Source organism: Rhincodon typus, chromosome 14 (genome assembly GCF_021869965.1).
Source record: "Rhincodon typus isolate 14 chromosome 14, sRhiTyp1.1, whole genome shotgun sequence".
In the NCBI taxonomy this organism is placed as follows: Eukaryota; Metazoa; Chordata; class Chondrichthyes; order Orectolobiformes; family Rhincodontidae; genus Rhincodon; species Rhincodon typus.
The window spans coordinates 64,154,751-64,173,821 of NC_063345.1; the positions used below are offsets into that span (position 1 = coordinate 64,154,751).

At 45.2% G+C, this 19,071-nt stretch overlaps 1 protein-coding gene across 1 annotated transcript in view; it reads right to left on the reverse strand.

Annotated features, from left to right (window-relative positions):
- LOC109936810 (sodium/hydrogen exchanger 2-like) overlaps positions 1–19,071 on the reverse strand; it is a 145,645-nt gene that overhangs the window by 34,518 nt on the left and 92,056 nt on the right. Inside the window, exon 8 of the mRNA XM_048605134.1 lies at positions 12,868–13,032. Within this exon, the coding sequence (XP_048461091.1) occupies positions 12,868–13,032 (165 nt within the window). The remainder of the gene's footprint in view (positions 1–12,867; positions 13,033–19,071) is intronic.

Here is a 19,071-nt window from a genome sequence, read left to right on the forward strand (position 1 = left end):
GTTGAGGAGGTATGAGTGATGAGATGAATGGAAGTGAATGGGGGTTGAGGAGGTATGAGTGATGAGATGAATGACATGAATGGGGGTTGAGGAGGTATGAGTGATGAGATGAATGGAAATGAACGGGGGTTGAGGACGTATGAGTGATGAGAATTCAGTACAGTGTACATCACTGAGGCAGACCATTAACCCAGCCCGCCATCATGCCATGCAGTCTTTGTGGTCATTCTCAGGTGGCCCTACTCAACCACCAGGAAACCTCGCCACCCTAGAATGAAAGTCAACGCTTCCTGGGTATTTTTGGCCAGATTGGATTTGTGGAGCATGACATTTTCACAGTTCCACACTCTCAACTTGCGGGACAAATAATTCAGTCCCTAGACTCTGATCTGAGCATCCCCCCCCATTTAACTTAACTGGGTGGGTTGTGTGACTAAGATAAGGACAATGATTATCTACATGGATCCCACCTTTTGTTCTACTGTGTCCAAATTTAATCTGTTCTTTGGAGGAGGCAAGCCTACTGAAGGGAAATGGATCCTTGATTTAAAACACCAATCAGGTCGAAGGAAGTTATCAGAGCTTAGTCTGCAAATATCAAAGACCTGGGGGTCAGGATGGGAGATGAGCAGTATTACTTCTCTTTCAGGCAAAACTGTTAAATCCTTGGCCAGAAAACCCAACATATGCGCCTTTTCTTTCTGTTTCTTTGAAGCTGTGGTCTAATACCCATGGTCGGATATTGTCTGAGTTATGTACAACCCAATTAGCTGCTAGACTTTGACCAAAATCTATGAACAAAATCTGCTGTGTATCTTTGTCCAAGTGACCATTTTAACATGTGAGTCTGTGGGGTAACTAGAGCGCAGACTTACACTCCTTATATGTCTCCTTTGTAAAGGTATTTGCTGGATATTAACTCAGTGAGTGACTTTTCTTTCCTTCCACCAGGGCTTTGTGGTCAGTTGCATTGTCCCGTTGCTGCACAGCTGACCTCTCCTAAGTTACCACGGGTTTCAATTCATTGTCATTATTGAAAAAAATGCAAAGAATGGGTTTCCCAGCCCTTTTCCTGTCCTTTCCAGAACATCTAGTTCTGCTCGCAAAAAAGACCCTGAGCTACCTGTTACCTGCCACTTTAACACACCACCCTGTTGACTGACCAACTTCTCTGTCTCTGGCTTGCTGCAGTGTTCCAGTGAAATTCAGCACAAACTGGAAGAACAATACTTCATTTTCCGCTTCAGGACCCTGCAGCTGTCTGGACTCAATACTGAGTTCAATACTTTCAGGGCCTAAACTTCCTATGTCCCAGCTCCCTACCCCACACACCACGCTTTGTTATCACATAGCCTACTCACATAGCCTAATCACATTAGACACTACTTATTGGTAGTGACTGACAGCCCCCATTAACAACCATTCACCCTCCCAGTCAGATCGTATTCAACTCCTCTGTCTATCCAATTGCACTTCTTTCTCTTCGGGTGCTGTCCTATCATTTACTCCTTACCCCACAACCCACCGCCCCCCCCAACCCCTGCACCCCCCACCCCCCCTCCCCCAATCCCCGCAATATAAAACAATTTTTTTTCTCCACAGATGCTGCCAAACCTGCTGAGCTTTCCAGCAACTTCTGTTTTTGTTCCTCATTTACAGCATCTGCAGTTCTTTCGGTTTTCCTTTTCCTGTCGTTGGTTTGCTTCTGGTTTGGTTTTGGATTGGGCTAAATATACTATCACAAACTACAATAACCTTGTCTAACAACATGTTTATGTCTATCCTGAATCAATGACAACTACATCATGCCTACACATATTCTGCACCAGATAAAGCTAACAGTCCGCTACATCCGCTGCTGTGTAATTTGTGAGTGACACGGCACGTACATATTACAAAGCAAGTTTGTTGTATTCCCACTGCAGCATCAACATGTGAAAATTCAAACTGTAATTAGAGCCACTGATTCATACTAACATCTGTCACATTGCACTGACCAGAAGGGCTCGCATCTCAGAGACTGGATTTCTCAATTCTATCCCTTTTTGTGAAAGCTATAAATTAGTAGGCAGTTTGTGGGGTGTGTGGCATGGGGAGTGTGGGGTAGATTTGTGCTTAATGCCTTATGCTGGCTAATGTACACCATTTGTTTCTAGTCCTATTCAAATCTCTTGACTCATTACCTCTCTATGACCCATTAACCACTCAGAGAATTTAGCATTTGCCCAATTCAAGCTTCATGTCTCTTCTCCATGTCCTTTATTCCATCATTGATAGCTGTGCCTTCAGGTGTCAACACCAGACCCTCCCTGCCATCTCCAGTAAGCTGCTCTGTAAACCTAACTACCTGACTAAGCATTTCAGTCATCTGTCCTATTGCCTCCTTCTCCAGTCACTGCCCATTTGTGCATGATTACCATCCTATGAAGTATCTTGGGATGGTTCACTACATTCAGAATGTTATATAGTAGCAAACTGCTGTGCAGTCAGAAGAAACTGAGATTTAATGCATGTGCACTCTTAGGCCTATGTAAATAAAGTCGTAAAAGCGAAGCAGTGGGTAGATTCAACTCAATAAGCCCTCATTCTCAGCATGAAGGTATGCTTGAGTGTGGGTCAGGGAATCAAAGTCATCCTACACCTTCAAGAGCAACTCCCAGCCTAAGTCCCATATCATAGGTACAAGGGGATGTCAAAGTTTCACTGACTGGAACTGACAGGAACTTAGCAACAGGCTGGCTATAGGGATACGTGATCAATCAACTAAATTGTTGCCTCTGACATTTTTCTTGATGACTTTATCGTCAGCACACTTTTACCAACGTAAATAGAAACATTAATTTATTTATTTTAAAATCATCGCTGTCAATATATTGGAGTGGAACATTTGCAACAGGGACTCATAAGATAAATCTATTGATAACCACTCCTGCTCTATAGGGTGCTGCGCTGTATTTGGGTGTGTCATAAAATGTGCCGAGTTATGGGAATACTTTGGAAGATCAAAACTACCTCAATTGTTGTAATTGGAGTGAGGGAATATAGGATTACCAATACTTTATTATAAAAGACCTGGTGTGGAAGGTTAGCAATCTGGGTGGAAACGGTCCTGGATTTTCACCATGTGATGTCTGGTTTGTAATTGCTATGACCAATCAAATGGTCAATTTCTTGTAACATGAGATTTAAACATATGTACAATCCAAAGATCATGGAATCAGGGACTTTTTATTCCACTGGCATTGAAGCAATACAAACAGGAAGGGAAATTAAAGATAAAGAAGAACACTGTCCTTTTAATTCACTCATGGGATGAGGGCATTACTAGCGAGACCAGCATTTATTGCCCATCCCATAGGGCAGTTAAGAGTCAACCACATTGTTGTGTGTTTGAAGTCACATGTAGGCCAGACCAGGTAAGGATGGCAGTTTCCGTCCCTAAAGGACATTAGTGAATCAGATGGGCTTTTCCCAACAATTGACAATTGATTCATGGTCATCATTAGACTCTTAGTTACAGATTTTTATTGAATTTAAATCCCACCATCTGCCGCGGCAGGATTCAAGCCTGGACTCCCAGAACATTACCTTGGTCTCTGGATTAACCGTCCAGTGATAATACCACTAGGCTATTGCCTCCCCTATGTGCTACGTACATGGAAGGGCCACCTAAGTTAATTTGGGCTGAGAAATTCATTTTACTATCTGCAACCCCTTCCCATCAGCCTCCCTCTACCAAAGACATTCACTCATTTCCAGCGAGCATCCATTTGAACGCTGTAGGATTGAGCAAAAATCCCCATCATCTGAAATACTCGACAAGACCCTGGACTTTTCTAATATCTAAAACACTGGACAAAATCCTGAACTCAGGCGACAAATACACAGAGCCAGAATGATTTCAGTCTAGGACAATTGTTCAGCCTGGAATTCCAATTCACACCTCCACACTAGGAGAATAATCAACCAAACCTAACATTCTAGGCTGAAACTAACTTTTACACCTCGGGCTACCCATCACAGACAGTATGGGTGCCACAATAGATATCAGACATTCAACTTCAATCAAAATCCATTCACATATTCTAACCATCCGGAAACCAATTGACTTCAGAAAGAAGCACCAGAAACACAATGCACAACACAGAGTTAAGAGGAGATAACGGGGCACACAGTCTGTATAACTCCTATCCCCGATCTCACCTGAGAGACAGCGTTTTTTCTTAACAACAAGCTTCTGCACAAACAGCTTCCCCACAGGCTTCCAGCCTCAACAAGGAGCTTTGGAACCAAGAAACACATCCGAGAAGGGGGAAGCCAAACCAAGCATTATCCGAATCAGAGCTTCCAGATACAGGCCTGTTCCAAACCAAGGGAACCCACAGCAAGGACCTCAGCAACTTTAAAATGGTGTTTTCCTCAGTGGTGAGCTGAAACTCCCTGAGACCCCAAATTTTGCGACCGAGTTGGCAGGGAGGGGAAGCTGGGCAGTGACAGTGCATGGGACCACAAGGGTAGGAACCCTGATTAAAGATTCTGTGATTAAAACTTTTGTTTTAGGTTCCAAAAGTGTTTAATCTGTATTTAATTTAACAATGTATTTAATTACTGCCCTCTGTATAATTGTGCTAAGTGTTAATTTCACTGTTTAGTGTTTTTGCCTTCATTTCTTGTACTTTACTTACCTTTTTATATTTAAATAAACACAGAGATTCTTTTGCCGTGAAACACCTGTCTACTGCCTTCTTCATTTCACATTCCCGAAATAAGCCCAGTGTCTAGAACCAGGGATCCAGGGGTGATTTGAACCACCCAAAATCAGTAAATTACTGATTGCAAACCAGAACCCCTAACGGATGGCGACTGCGACAGGACACTGGCAGATGGAATGTGATGTGGTAAAGAGTGTTTCAGAAGCAAGGTCTCTGATGGAGGACGGGGTCTTCTCCTCTGCGTTTAAAAAGCTAAATATTTCAAAGAAATGGGTCCTGGATCTCCTGCGAGCTGAGCGTCCAGGGGAGGTAGCAGCCCAGTGGACTGATGACAAAAAGCATGAGCACTCCATAGAGAAGGCAATCTAGCTCATCTGCCTTCAGCAACAGTTCCAGGTATAGGACAAGGAAGTCGGGGAATTGAAGGCAGAGTTAAGTGAGTCAGAAGCAGGCTCAAGCATGAGGACCAGGGTCGGAGAATTGCAGTACGCAGATCTACAGCGAGAGAGGCAAGAGTGGTGGCAAGCAGAGGAAAGGTTCAGAAACAGGCTAGGTTACCTGTGGTAAAAACCAAGAGAACTGCAGATGCCGTAAATCTGGAACAGAAACAGAAGTTGCTGGAAAAGCTCAGCAGGTCTGGCAGCACTTGTGAAGAAAAAGCCAGAGTTAACGTTTCGAGTCCGGTGACCCTTCCTCAGAACGGTTTAGGCCCGGTTCGGCAGCAGCTGGAGGCTCAACTAGTACCTGTGGCACCCAGAGCAGGCCCGGTCCAGCAGCAGGTGGATGGGGGCACAGGGCAAGTACAGGAAGGGTCAGGGTCAGGGCCCAAATGTCCAGTGAGAAAGCGGAAGTGTGTCGCACCCCGGGTTGGTCAGGTGCAGGGGGATTTAGAGAGTCGCTTAGAGTCTCCACACGGAACCAGCAGCTCGGGGCTATGGTGGCACACCTGGACAAACTCGCATATAGAGGGGACACGTCTGCCCACTTCATGGGAGTGGAACAGGCGGGAGAGATAAATGGCTGTAATGATGCTGAGATGGCCAAATTGCTGCTGTTCTCCCTGGGCAGCAGGCTGTGCAAGGCCCTCTCAGCAAAGGGGGCAGAATACATTCACCGCCATCGGGAAGAGATTCTGGAAGCTATGGACTTCAGTGATGGAAGCCCCTTCTCCGGAGTGGAGAATACTCTACAGGCCACAGGTGAAAGGGCAGGCCATGGCCTGTTTACATGAGTGCCTGTAGAGGACACCTTGACCGGGAGAATCTTTGGGGAATGGCCAGGTCCGCTGGCTCTGCATCCTGGTGGCCAACAGCTTACCAAGGTTGTAGGCCAAGGCTGAGCTTTGGTTCAACCCCAAAGACCCCCAGACCACCCAGGAGACATTGGTGAGGCAGCTATCCCTAGCGTTCAGGAGCGGCCAGGGGAGGAAAGCCCACCTAACAGTAGGGTACTCAAGCTGAAGCCCACCCAGGGTAGGAAGGTGTGGTACCAAGGCGGAGGCAGCCCTCATAATAAGAACCACGACTGCTCTGGGTGCAGGAGGAGTGGGGGCTGGTGGAAGGATTGCCCCAAACCACAAAAGAAGGGCGAGGGGAGGGATCCTCCTGTGCCTGTCTGGGAAGCGGGTCTGGTAGCGCAGGGCTCCCCTAATTCCTTTGAGGGGGTTTTAGAGGCGTTCGGGGGGGAGGGGCACACTCACGGGGTTAGGGACGGTAGCCAAGGTGGCGAATGCGAGAGGCTCAATCGTCCCCACATAATCTTGACCCCAACTGAGGACTCGAGCTAGAGGGGGACCCAAAGAAGGCCCAGGCGGGCCGGCAGGAAGTAAGATTCCTGGGGCTGACTGACGCAACCGCTAGGCCGACACACTGGCCAAGGAGGGCGCCCGAACAGGGATATTCCGGGACCCGTACGAGTCTGGCCCAATAGCCGCAGCGAGGGGCAGTGATGGGACAACAGCAGCAGCCAGGGATTGGGGCTGGGTGGGGGAGGTGGCTGTAAGCGTAGCACAGGGCCCATGCCCGAGGATGACGGCCCAGGAACTTTCCCCTGGGAATGCTGGCCTGAGGAAAGAAGGTTGAGAGCCTGCACAAAATAATGGGGCAGGCGGGTGCTGTGGGCATTCGTAAAGGGGGCAGGAAACCAGGCAACGGCCTTGGACTGGGGAGAGTCCCCGGGGGAGGTGCGGGGGGTGGGGGGGGTGCAGTGGTGCACAGGCCTGGCAGCAGCCATAGACAGTGAAGAGGCCCCGGGGGTGGGCACGGTCCCACAGGCCTCTGGGGGAGACGATGGCCCTAGTGGTATTATTGCTGGTCTGTTAATCCGGAGACCTAGATAACGTTCTGGAGACCCAGGTTCGAATGCCGCCACAGCAGATGGTGTAATTTGAATTCGATAGATATCAGGAAGTAAGAACCAAATGATGACCACGAATCCATTGTCGATTGTCGGAAAAAACCCATCTGGTTCACTAATGTCCTCGAGGGAAGGAAACTGCCAACCTGACCTCGTCTGGCCTACATGTGACTCCAGACCCACAGCAATGTGGTTGACGCTTAGCTGCCCTCTGGACAATTAGGGATGGGCAATAAATGCTGCCTGGTCAGCAATGCCCTCATCCCATAAATGAATAAAGAGAAAAAAAGGCTGCACAGCCAGGGTCAGCCAAGACACCCCCAGGCTAGGCCAGCCTGCCTGTTGTCTCAGACTCCGGAGGGCCCCTCTTAAGTAAAGAGGGAGCAGTGTAGCGGACCCTTGAAGCTGAGGACACTGTGGTCTCTGGGGTACCTGCTGCCCAGAAGTCACGGCAAGGGTAAGCCTAGTAGGTTTTAGCCTGGCACCTGGAGACAGGTGGCACTGTGCATAGCTATTGACGAAATCCGAAGGTTAGGCTAGAGGTGTACATATTCCCATGGCTGACGTAGGAACTTAGTAATATGGAACCGTGCTTGAGTGCACCTGAAGGGCGAGGCTGTGTTTGTGTTCTGTCTCGACAGGGAGGACAAGGTTTTTGCTGTTGGGTGCCCGAATGGGAGGGGAGACGAGTAAACCTCAATGGTAAGATGGGTCAATACATTGTGGCCTCCATTATACTGAAGTTTAAACTGAAGTTCATTTACCCAAATAGTGCCCAAGGGAGACAGGGCATTTGCCCAAAACCTTACTCTGGGAGACGTTCCGAAGGTTCCACCAGCTAGAATTTGGGGAGCACAAATCAAATAAACATATACATCAAACACACAAGGTGTCACTAACCCTAGGGGGATCAGTTGGAGGGCATAGTATGGAGCCCACAGACCCCAACACCAGAGAGTGTACAAGAGGCTAGAGGTGTAACGTGTATTAAAATTGTGCTCCTGGGAGGATTTTTGGCGATTTACATTGTTTTCCCAGGTAAAGACAAACTGTGTAAAATGTATTTAAGGTTTAAATCTGATGTTGTGTATGTGCACTATGTAGGGTGTACCTGTATGTTTTGATTTCCTCTAATCCTGCCTTGCGTTTTCCTTTCAGTCGACAATACATTGCCTCTCAAAGGAGCAAATGTGTGCGTTGGGCTTTAGGTAATTTGGTGAGTTGGCTTTTGGGTCTTGACAATTTTTGCTCACGCAGTGATACTCTAGGGTGTAGAGTATCAAAGAGAGGACACATAGGATTGAGGAAAAATCCTCACCAACCAAAATAGCGAACAAGACCCTGGACTTTTCTAATGTCTAAAACACTGGACAAAATCCTGGGCTCAGGCTGCAACAATACACAGAGCCAGAATGGTTTCACCTGGGACTGTTGTTCAGCCTGGAATTCCAATTTACACCTCCACTCTAACACAGCAAGTCAACCAAATCTAACACTCTAGACTGAAACTAACTTTTATACCTCGGGCTACTTAGCACAGACAGAATGGGCGCCTACGCAGATACCGAACATTCAGCTTCAATCAAAATCAATTCATGGAGATATTGGGCATTCAACCTCAATCAAAATAGATTCACACATATCCTAACCATCAGGAAACTAATTGACTTCAGAAAGAAACACTAGAAACATAGTGCGCAACACAGATTTGAGAGGAGATAACGGGGCACACAGTCTGTATAAGACATAACAAGGTGTAGAGCTGGATGAACACAGCAGGCCAAGCAGCATCATAGGAGTAGCCCCGATCTCACCTGAGAGTTTTGTACTTCAACAACAAGCTTCTGCAGAAATAGCTTCCCCACAGGCTTCCAGCCCCAACAAGCAGCTTCAGAACCGAGAACTTCAGAGGCCGAACAGAGAAGCTGAACTGAGAAGCCAAACCAAGGGCGTCATCACAACAAAGGACATCCGAGAAGGGGGAAGCCAACCAAGCACTATCCGGATAATAGCTTCCAGACACAGGTCTGACCCAAACCAACAGAACCCACAGCAAGAACCTCAGCAACCGGACACACTTTAAAACTGTGTTTTCCTCGGTGGTGAGCTGAAACTCCCGAGACCCCAAAGTTCTGACCTAGCCACAGTGAGGGGAAGGTGGGGGTGAGAGTACAGGGACCCAAAGGTTAGGAAGCCTGATTAGTTTCTGTGATTAAAACTGTTGTTTAGGTTCTAACAGTGTTTAATCTGGGCTTAATTTAATAGTGTATTTAATTACTGTCCTCTACATTGTTGTGTCAATTTCACTGTTTTATTGGGTCAATTTCACTGTTTAGTGCTTTTATTTGTATTTCTTGTATTATACTTACCTTGTGTATTGTAAATAAATGCAAAGATTCTTTTGCCCTGCAACACCTTCTGCCTTCTTCATTTCATATTTCCTAAATTAGTCCAGCATCAGAGCGAGGGACCTGGGGGTCATTCGAACCACCTAAAACCAGCAAATTACTGATTGCAAACCAGAACGCTACACCGCTCCAGCTGACTTCCCTCACCTTTGCCATGCGCTAATGGAGGTTCTGCAAAACCGCTCAGTTCCTTTGCTCAATGCCCTCTAACAACATCACCACCTATTGCTGGAAGTCCCATTGCATTCTCAAGACAACAGAATCATGAACTTAATGTAACTTTTTAAAAAATAGTAAGTAGCCCAAGTAACTTCACAAGAGCTTTACCAATCAAAATTTGACACTGAGCTACACAAGGAGATAGTAGGACAAAGGGACCAGATAATATGCAAAGATGGCAGGTGATAAGGAGGTACAAAAGGAGGAGAGAGGGATGGATAGGCAGAGGTATTGAGGGAATTCCAGGGCTCAGGAATAAGGCAGCAGAAGGCATTGCAGCCAATGGTGAAACAAATACTCTCAGGGGTGAACGTGTGCACAAGAGATCAGAATTGGAGAAGCACTGTTAACTGGGAGATGGAGAAAGTGACAGAGATCAGGAAGGATGGATAAATTTGACAGCAAAAGTGCTGGAGGGAGCCAGTGCCAGTCAGTGGCCAAGTGGAGTTGAGTCAGAACACAGCCCCGTGATTATATTCAATGGCTGTGCAGTCTTGAGGAACCATGTAGTTCTAATGTTCTTATGAATGTAGGGCCACTGGCTGAATGTGACTTGGTGCAAGATACCGTATGGGCAGCAGAGCTTGAGATAAACCCAAATTTATGCTGGGTCCAAGCTGACAGTCTTCACAGGACAGAATTGAAAGAGTTATGTCAAAAGGTGGCAAGGCATCACATGAGGTGAGGAAGAGCTGGGATCAGGTGTTGTAATGGGGGTGGGGGAGAGGGGCAGATGAGTTTGCTCATGGAGCAGGCATGGGGTCAGAAGCTCATCTCACTGTCATACAAAATTACTTGAAGGGAAACGAATCCAAAATCTATTTTCGATACATCCTGATGGAGTTCTCATGGCAGTGGCCTGAATCTTTGTGACCGTATGAGCATCCTGGAAGTCTATTGCTATAGGTTTAAATGTCCTCTTCATTTACAGCCTTAGAGGGAAGGTACGACAACCCTGATTTCAACTGGGGCATGTAGAGGCAAAAGCAGCCAACAAAACATCCACTCCCCATTTCCCACCGTCCTCAAGAAAACTTGAACTCCAAGGCCTCACTTAAATCTTCCAAGGGTGAGTCAGCTGAGAATGATGAGGAGGCTGGGGCCTGGGTGGGACGGGATTTCAGGATGCTGGCAGCTTTCACTATGAGCCTGACAAAAAGGTCTCTAGCGTAAAGTAAGTGTACAGGGTACAGGGAAGCAGACACATGGATGCATTGTGGGACAACGATGACTTGCGCCAGTGATATAAGGGAAACTCTGAGTGTACTAGGCCCAGAAGAAAATATTGAACAGATCTATGAACTCCTGAGAGAATAATCCAGCCAAAGTGTCAATTTATACTGCAACAAATTGCACTTTATTGTAAAGGGAGTTTCACTACGCACTGATTCCAAAATTCTATAAGGTGGGTTCATCCTATTCTGAAGTCAAGCCTGCATGGCCCTCATTCATCAGCACTAATCTGGGTCTCTGCTTGTCACAGCTCTGCCTGTTAGCATTCAGAATCACAAATTTCTTCATTACTTCTTTGAACCTGACTTCATATAATAAGGGACCAACCCCACCCCTCATTGAACATACTTTGGTGCCAATGTGTCAGGAGCTAAGCTGAAGCAGCCACTTTCGATTTAAATTCTCTATGCAACCCATTCTTTCGCTGGGCAGGCAGGGTTAAAATCAATCTTTATTTGCCACTGTGAAATAAAGGATTGTAGATCAAAGCAGATTTACGACATCAAGGAACAGTTAATTCCAATGTACTTTTCTCATAGAGACAGAAGGGATTAATAACACTGTCAGAATGTGGTAAATAAAATGGCAAAAAATGCTCTTGGTATCATGCTATAGGTTTCAATGTGCTCAAATCCTGAATCAGACTGCAAAACACACTATCCATTTCCTTAATGAGAAACGTTTGTTGTAAACAGACAACAGAATGTGCAGCATTTGGAGAGGCTGTTCATCTATACAGGTCACTAAGATCTCAGTATTACTCTGTATTTAACATTGGTATGAGATGGTTTCTGCTTCACTCTGTTAACCCTGTAGAAGTCTGGTGATAAGCTGTGACACGATTATCAAATATAATAGATATTTCTGGGGAGTCTTACTCTGCATTGCATCCTATTGAGTTAAGGCCTGACTTCAGAATAAGCTGAATCAATGTTACAGAATTTTGGAATTAGCGTTTAGTGAAAATCCCTTTTCAAAAAAGCTCACCATTATAGTGTAAATCAACACTTTGGCTAGATCGTTCTCTCAGAAGCTCATGGAACTGTTCTAAATTTTCTTTGTCAACTTGGTATTTCATTTGTAAAGAGCCTGTGCTGTGTAGAACGCAGCTTAAGGACAGAATCAAATTTACTGCAACTGCAGGTTCATTGCAGTTACTCCAGAATGAAATTTGGATCTTCATTTCTACAGTTTTATGTGATAAAGGTTTTGTAGCAAACAATAAAGACATAAGTAGATATCAAGTTATCGAATGTGAAAGCATATGACAGATGATACTAATTGGCAGGTTTGTTTTCTGAACAAGCTGGATACTTTATATCCAAGGTTATCCTTCTATTGGTCTTTCTTTCTCGAAATTGACTTTGTAAAATAGATACATATATGCTGAATGAGTAGCTCCATTACAGACAGAAATTAGAACCCTCAAATAGTGTTAAAGAGATGGATAAAAATAGACTCAGTTCCATTTTAGAAGCTAGACACCACAATTACGTTCTAGACTATCTTAAGAGTTTCCAAAGAATGACAAATATGATTCATGTATAAATACAAGGCATTGCACAATTCTTGATATAAGAGCTTACAACACTAAGGCAGTCATCATGACAGACTTACTCCAGAAGAATCAAGTCACCATCGTCTTATCAGACCATAGGGCTGCTTTCTCATTCGAGAAAGACAATTGATGGTGACCTAACCTGAGGGCCACCATATCTCAGGAGAGGGAAGAGGTTGAGAAGCAAAGTCCTTCGTGGTAGCCTCAACCAGTGGTGGGAATTGAATTGGGAACTGTTGGCATCACCCTGTTTTGCAAATCAACTATCCAGCTAAACTGATCCCCTCCAGCAGAATAGCAGTGACTGGAATGCAGAACTATGCAAAGGACATTGCAAAGATGCATTGAATAACAATCAGTTTGCAACAAAATGTTTACTCACTGTAGAGAGGCGAGAGATGGTGCTCCAACCAGCTGGCCTGCCTCTGCCAGTTCAATGGCATGCTTCTTCTCCAGTTTCTGGTATAAAACAACAATGCTGGATTTGGACAAATGTTGCTCTCTGATGAAAACCTTGTTGAGATATTTATTGTTGAAGTTCTCAAACCTGTAAGAAATTCGCAGAAGGACTTACTAGGATTTCTCAAAAAAAGATTCCATTGCAGCTCTGAGATAACAAGGTATAGAGCTGGATGAACACAGCAGGCCAAGCAGCATCATAGGAACAGAAAGGCTGATGTTTCGGGCCTAGACCCTTCATCAGAAATGGGGGAGGGGAAGGGGGTTCTGAAATAAATAGGGAGAGAGGGGGAGGTGGATAGAAGATGGATAGAGGAGAGAATAGGTGGAGAGGAAACAGACAGGTCAACGAGGCGGGGATGGAGCCAGTAAAGGTGAGTGTAGGTGGGGAGTTAGGGAGGAGATAGGTCAGTCCAGGGAGGACGGACAGGTCAAGGGGGCGGGATGAGGTTAGTAGGTAGGAGATGGGGGTGCGGCTTGAGGTGGGAGGAGGGGATAGGTGGGAGGAAGAACAGGTTAGGGAGGCGGGGACGAGCTGGACTGGTTTTAGGATGCGGTAGGGGAAGGGGAGATTTTGAAACTTGTGAAATCCACATTGATACCATTGGGCTGCAGGGTTCCCAAGCGGAATATGAGTTGCTGTTCCTGCAACCTTCGGGTGGCATCGTTGTGGCACTGCAGGAGGCCCAGGATGGACATGTCGTCTGAGGAATGGGAGGGGGAGTTGAAATGGTTCGCGACTGGGAGGTGCAGTTGTTTATTGCGAACCGCTCCCTAACTCCCCACCTACACTCACCTTTACTGGCTCCATCCCCGCCTCTTCGCCCTGTCTGTTTCCTCTCCACCTATCCTCTCCTCTATCCATCTTCTATCCGCCTCCCACTCTCTCCCTATTTATTTCAGAACCCCCTTCCCCTCCCCCATTTCTGATGAAGGGTCTAGGCCCGAAACGTCAGCCCTTCTGCTCCTATGATGCTGCTTGGCCTGCTGTGTTCATCCAGCCCTGCACCTTGTTGTCTCGGATTCTCCAGCATCTGCAGTTCCTACTATCTCCATTGCAGCTCTGCTTTGGATGACTACAGTTTAACCAATTGAAATATTTTCCCCAATCTTCCAGGATTACTGTATTCAATTACATTTCCGAGCTTGCTCCCACTGATTATCATGAATAATGGAAATCTAATTTAAGCGAAAAGGAAAAGAGAGAGAAAAATGGACGTGTTAAGAATCATGATAAAGTTACTAACAAGAATATATTTCTAGCTGGACGAAATTTGATGAAAGGATAAAGATCAGAAGTAATTAGCAAAGGATCTGGAGGGCAGTTGAGAATTTTTTTTTGGGAATGTCATTTTCTGGTGGAAATGGGTTCAATATTACAAGTAGATTTTAACATCAACTGGAAAAGGAAACATCTGCAGAGCTACGAGAATAGAACGGTGTGAGTGAACTGAATTGGATAGTTCCTTAAAAGAACCAGCACAGGTACAGCAGGCTGAATGGTCACCTTCTACGCTGCAAGATTCCATGGTTCTAGACTGAAATCAATGAAGCTGAAACAATCTGAAACGACAACAGGAACTGTAGTTCTGTACCAGTCAGTTAAAGCTGAAGACCACTTCACTGCAATATGCTGGTGTAGACACAACGGCCAAGTAGTTTTGCATTCAATTACCTTTGTTTAGTGTTCTGTGAGACAGTGCAGCTGATGGTGATGGGGAGAACAGGAAGTAATATGTGTGACATCCCATGTCCTGTTATGTTTTAGAAGGGAGCATGAGTGTACTGCAGACCGTTGGCAAGCATAATTCGTTGTGGGATACCAGGCATACTGAATATCACAGTCAATGGGTGAACACTTGCACTAGTGGCTTTTTTTTCAATTGCCCTACAAAAGAGATTTTGGTGAAATAGTCAGTCACCAAAATGTAGTTGTAAGCATTGCCATGGGGAGTATCAGTCACAGTCTTGTATCATAGCTCAGAAGGGGTTCCTGAGAGTGTGTTGCAGGTTGGTCTCTGACAGTGTGTAGATAATTGTACTGACTCCCAAAGATCGTATGAACATCTCAGGGGGTCTCTTTGAGTGTCTCACATTGAAGTTCACTTGCAGTAGCTTCTAGATCAGTTCTCTCAGGAATGGCAATCAGGAAAATCAAAGGCGTGGCCAGAGTGTATATCACCAGCCATAACCTCACTCTGGAGCTCATTGACAGCTTCGCATACCTTGGAACAATTACCGGCAACCTGTCCCTTGATGCCAAAATCAGCATCAGGATTGCCACGGCCACAGCTGTCATTTTGAAGTTAAGAAACTGAGTGTGAATCAACAGCAAATCAATTGAAAACACAAAGCTTATGATCTCAGCACCTGTCTTTATAATGGTGAAGCACGGTCAACTTACGTAAGTCAACGCTTTGGAAAACTGAAGCATAAAAGGGACTTGGGAGTCCTAGTTCAGGATTCTCTTAAAGTTAACATGCAGGTTCATTGGCAGTTAGAAAGGTAAATGCAATGTTAGCATTCATTTCAAGAGGGCTGGAATACAAGAGCACAGATGTACTGCTGATGCTGTATAAAGCTCTGGTCAGAACACATTTGGAATCTTGTGAGCAGTTCTGGGCCCTGTATTTAAGGGAGGATGTGTTGGCATTGGATGAAGGGCTTGTCATGTGAGGAGCAGTTGAGAACTCTGGGTCTGTACTTGAAAGAGTTTAGAAGGATGAGGGGAATCTCACTGAAACTTGCAGAATACTGACAGGCCTGGATAGAGTGGACGTGGAAAAGATGTTTCCACTAGTAGGAGGTTTAGGACCTGAGGAACCAGCCCCAGAGGAAAGGGACGGCCCGTGAGAACTGAGATGAGGAGGAATTTCTTCAGTCAGAGGGCAGTGAATCTGTGGAACTCATTGCTGCAGAAGACTGTGGAGACCAAGTCATTGAGTGTATTTAAGATGGATATAGATAGTTTCAAAATTAGTAAGGGAATCAAGGGTTATGGGCAGAAGGCAGGAGAACAGGAGAACAGGGTTAAGAAACATATCAGCCATGATCGAATGGTGAGCAGACTGAATGGACCAAATAGCTTAATTCTGTTCCTACATCTTATGGTCTTATCATCTAAGAACAGCAGAGGAACAGTAGCTGAACAGCTTTGACCTCTGCTGTCCCAGAGAAATATTGGGCATCTTCTGGGAAGATGGAGAACTGAATAAAGAACTCTACTTGCACACAGGGATTCCCAGCCTGGTTGCCATCTTGAATCGACTATAACTATAATGGCTGGACCACGTTTGCCAACTGGGTAACTGCCACATCTGAAAAGACGTGTTCTATAATGAGGCCAACGGGGTGCCCTTGTCCTCAAAACAATGACGTCCGAAGGTGAGATCTCAAATTGGCCTGAAGTGGGCATGGTGCATCGAACAGCCTCATTGCTCAGCGGATTACCCGCAGTCAAAGAGCCGTTGCGGTTGTGGGACAAGCAGAGGCCAGAGGAAACGATCAAATGGCAGAAAAGGCAGTTTGCTGGAAGGTTAAAACTTAGTCAACCTCGAGCAATGCTGCTCAGATGTGTCGGCTGCAAAAGGACCTGTCATTCCTACAATGGCCTCTATAGTCACAACAGATGGTATTCAAACCAGAAGTGACACGTACCTCAGGCTCTGTCTGTGTCCCGGGATGCATAGGTGCCATCATTATTTCATTTGTACAGCATCTTTGCTTGTTGTATACTTGGAATCTTGTTCAATAGGAAAAAGAAAATCTACATATTTCTCCAGAAAGAAAGCATTTGGCACATTCGGTTTCCTGACTTTAATTTCTCATGAGTGTACATTTTCATTCTTTGGCATGCCTTGGCATTTGCGCTGCTGATGAGATTAGTGTTTAATCGTTGTGGAACAACACTTAGCAATCTGCAGTGCTGACTGTCATTCCAGAACACACATCAAGTGGCACGTTAGGTTTGACCAGGAGCCATGAACTCATAAGATAGAAAGATCATCTTACGAGAGACAGTAATTTTGATGTTCTTTCCCTATATTAATGACCATTGCAACTCATTCACACAAAATCTTTGTAAGTTACATAACCATTAAACTCACACAAGGATTGCTCTAACAGCATGTTATTTTCCAACTTCTTTTTTAATTCATTCACAGTATGTGGGGATATTACCCGTTCCTAACTGTTAAGAGTCAGCCAAATCGATATGTGTTTGGAGTTAACAAAAATGGCAGTTTCTTCCCATAAAGGACTAGATGGGACCATTAGCCAACTAGATGGATTTTTCAGACATTTGACAACAGTTTCATGGTCAACACTAAACTCTTAATTCTATGTTTTTTTAAAATTGAATTCAATACCATGGCAGGATTCCAACCCAGGTCCCCAAAACAATTACCTGGGTTTCTGGATTAATAGTCAAGCAACAATATCTCTAGGCCATCGCTTCCACAATTCTTCACTGTTTAGACAGTAATGGAAAAGACTGGAACCTAACATTCGTACAGGTCCTTACGATGTCTCTCAAAAATATTTCAAACTGTTTTATAAGATTTAGGTGTAGTGCAACTTGCAATGAGGATAAATGCAGTAGTCACCATAAGACCAAAAGACACAGGAGCAGAAATTAGCCCACTCGGCCCATCGAGTCTGCTCCGCCATTCAATCATGGCTGATAAGTTCCTCAACCCCATTCTCCTGCTTTCTCCCCGTAACTCTTGATCCCCTTGATAATCAAGAAACTATCTATCTCAGTCTTAAATGTACTCAATGACCTGGCCTCCACAGCCTTTTGTGGCAGTGAATTCCATAGATTCACCACTCTCTGGCTGAAGAAGTTTCTCCTTATCTTCGTTCTAATAGGTCTTCCCTTTACTCTAAGGCTGTGCCTCAGTCCTAGGCTCTCCTACCAATGGAAGCATCTTCCCAACATCCACTTTGTCCAGGCCATTCAGTATTCTGAAAGTTTCAATTAGATCCTCCCTCATCCTTCTAAACTCCAATGAGTATAGTCCCCGAGTCCTCAAACGTTCCTCATATGTTAAGCTTTCCATTCCTACGACCATTCTCGTGAACCTCCTCTGAACCCGCTGCAGGGCCAGTAATCCTTCCTGAGATATGGGGCCCAAAACTGCACACAATACTCCAAATGTGGCCTGACCAGAGCCTTATAAAGCTTCAGTAGTACATCCCTGCTTTTATTGCACACAGTTTGGATTAACAAATATTAAAGAAATGCATAATCAAATAGTTCATGGTTTGGTGGTAATTTGTGATGGTAAAACTTACAAATCTTAGAGGAAGTTCCTAATCATGGAATTGCCAAAGCTATAGGACAGAAGAAGAGCATTTTGCTTTGAATCTGGAGAAATCTATCGAAAATTGTTATTTCCCAGAATTTTTCATATCCTTCCCTTTCAGTCCTGTTCATAGTCTCTGCTTCACTTGTGACATGACTATTCTACAAATACTGCCATCTGAACCATTGGAACATCTTAACTGAAGGATAGCTATCTACTAATGCGTCTTTCCTGTTCATCATTTATATTGGAACTTGGCTTAACAAGCAGGCACATTTCCAATGTACTGAAACCTGCATCCTTCAATCCCAGTGGTGTTGGGCAGAGTTTTAACCATGGACTGGCTCACAGCACAGGGTAGCTGGCAGTGGGTCAGGAATCCAGAAGATGGTGACTTGGTTTCTCCCACGTTTGTTTCTCTGCCATAGCATTTCGATCCCACTTTGAGGTTTCCCCGACAACTGAAGAAGGCGGGTGTGATTGTGACTTGCAAATGGCCGTTTAGCTGTCATGACTGAAACAAACCCTGCAAGGGTCTAATGGATCCATTCTATAATTGTCAGCTCAGAGACAACAGCAGTGCTGATGGGGACTGAAGGCGGAAAATCTGTTCTGTCACGTCCAGCCTTCCACCCGAACTCCTAGCTCTCTTGGGGAGTTCATGCTGTGGACTGTAGGTCACAGGAGGAAGGTACTGGCTCAGACAGAGGAAGCTGTGAATGAGGTAAGTAGCAGGAGTGTGGCGTCTTCCTCATGGGTATCATGCAGAAAGTGGTTCGATGGCCTCAGTAGGGTAAGAAAGGTGAGTGGTATGAAACAAA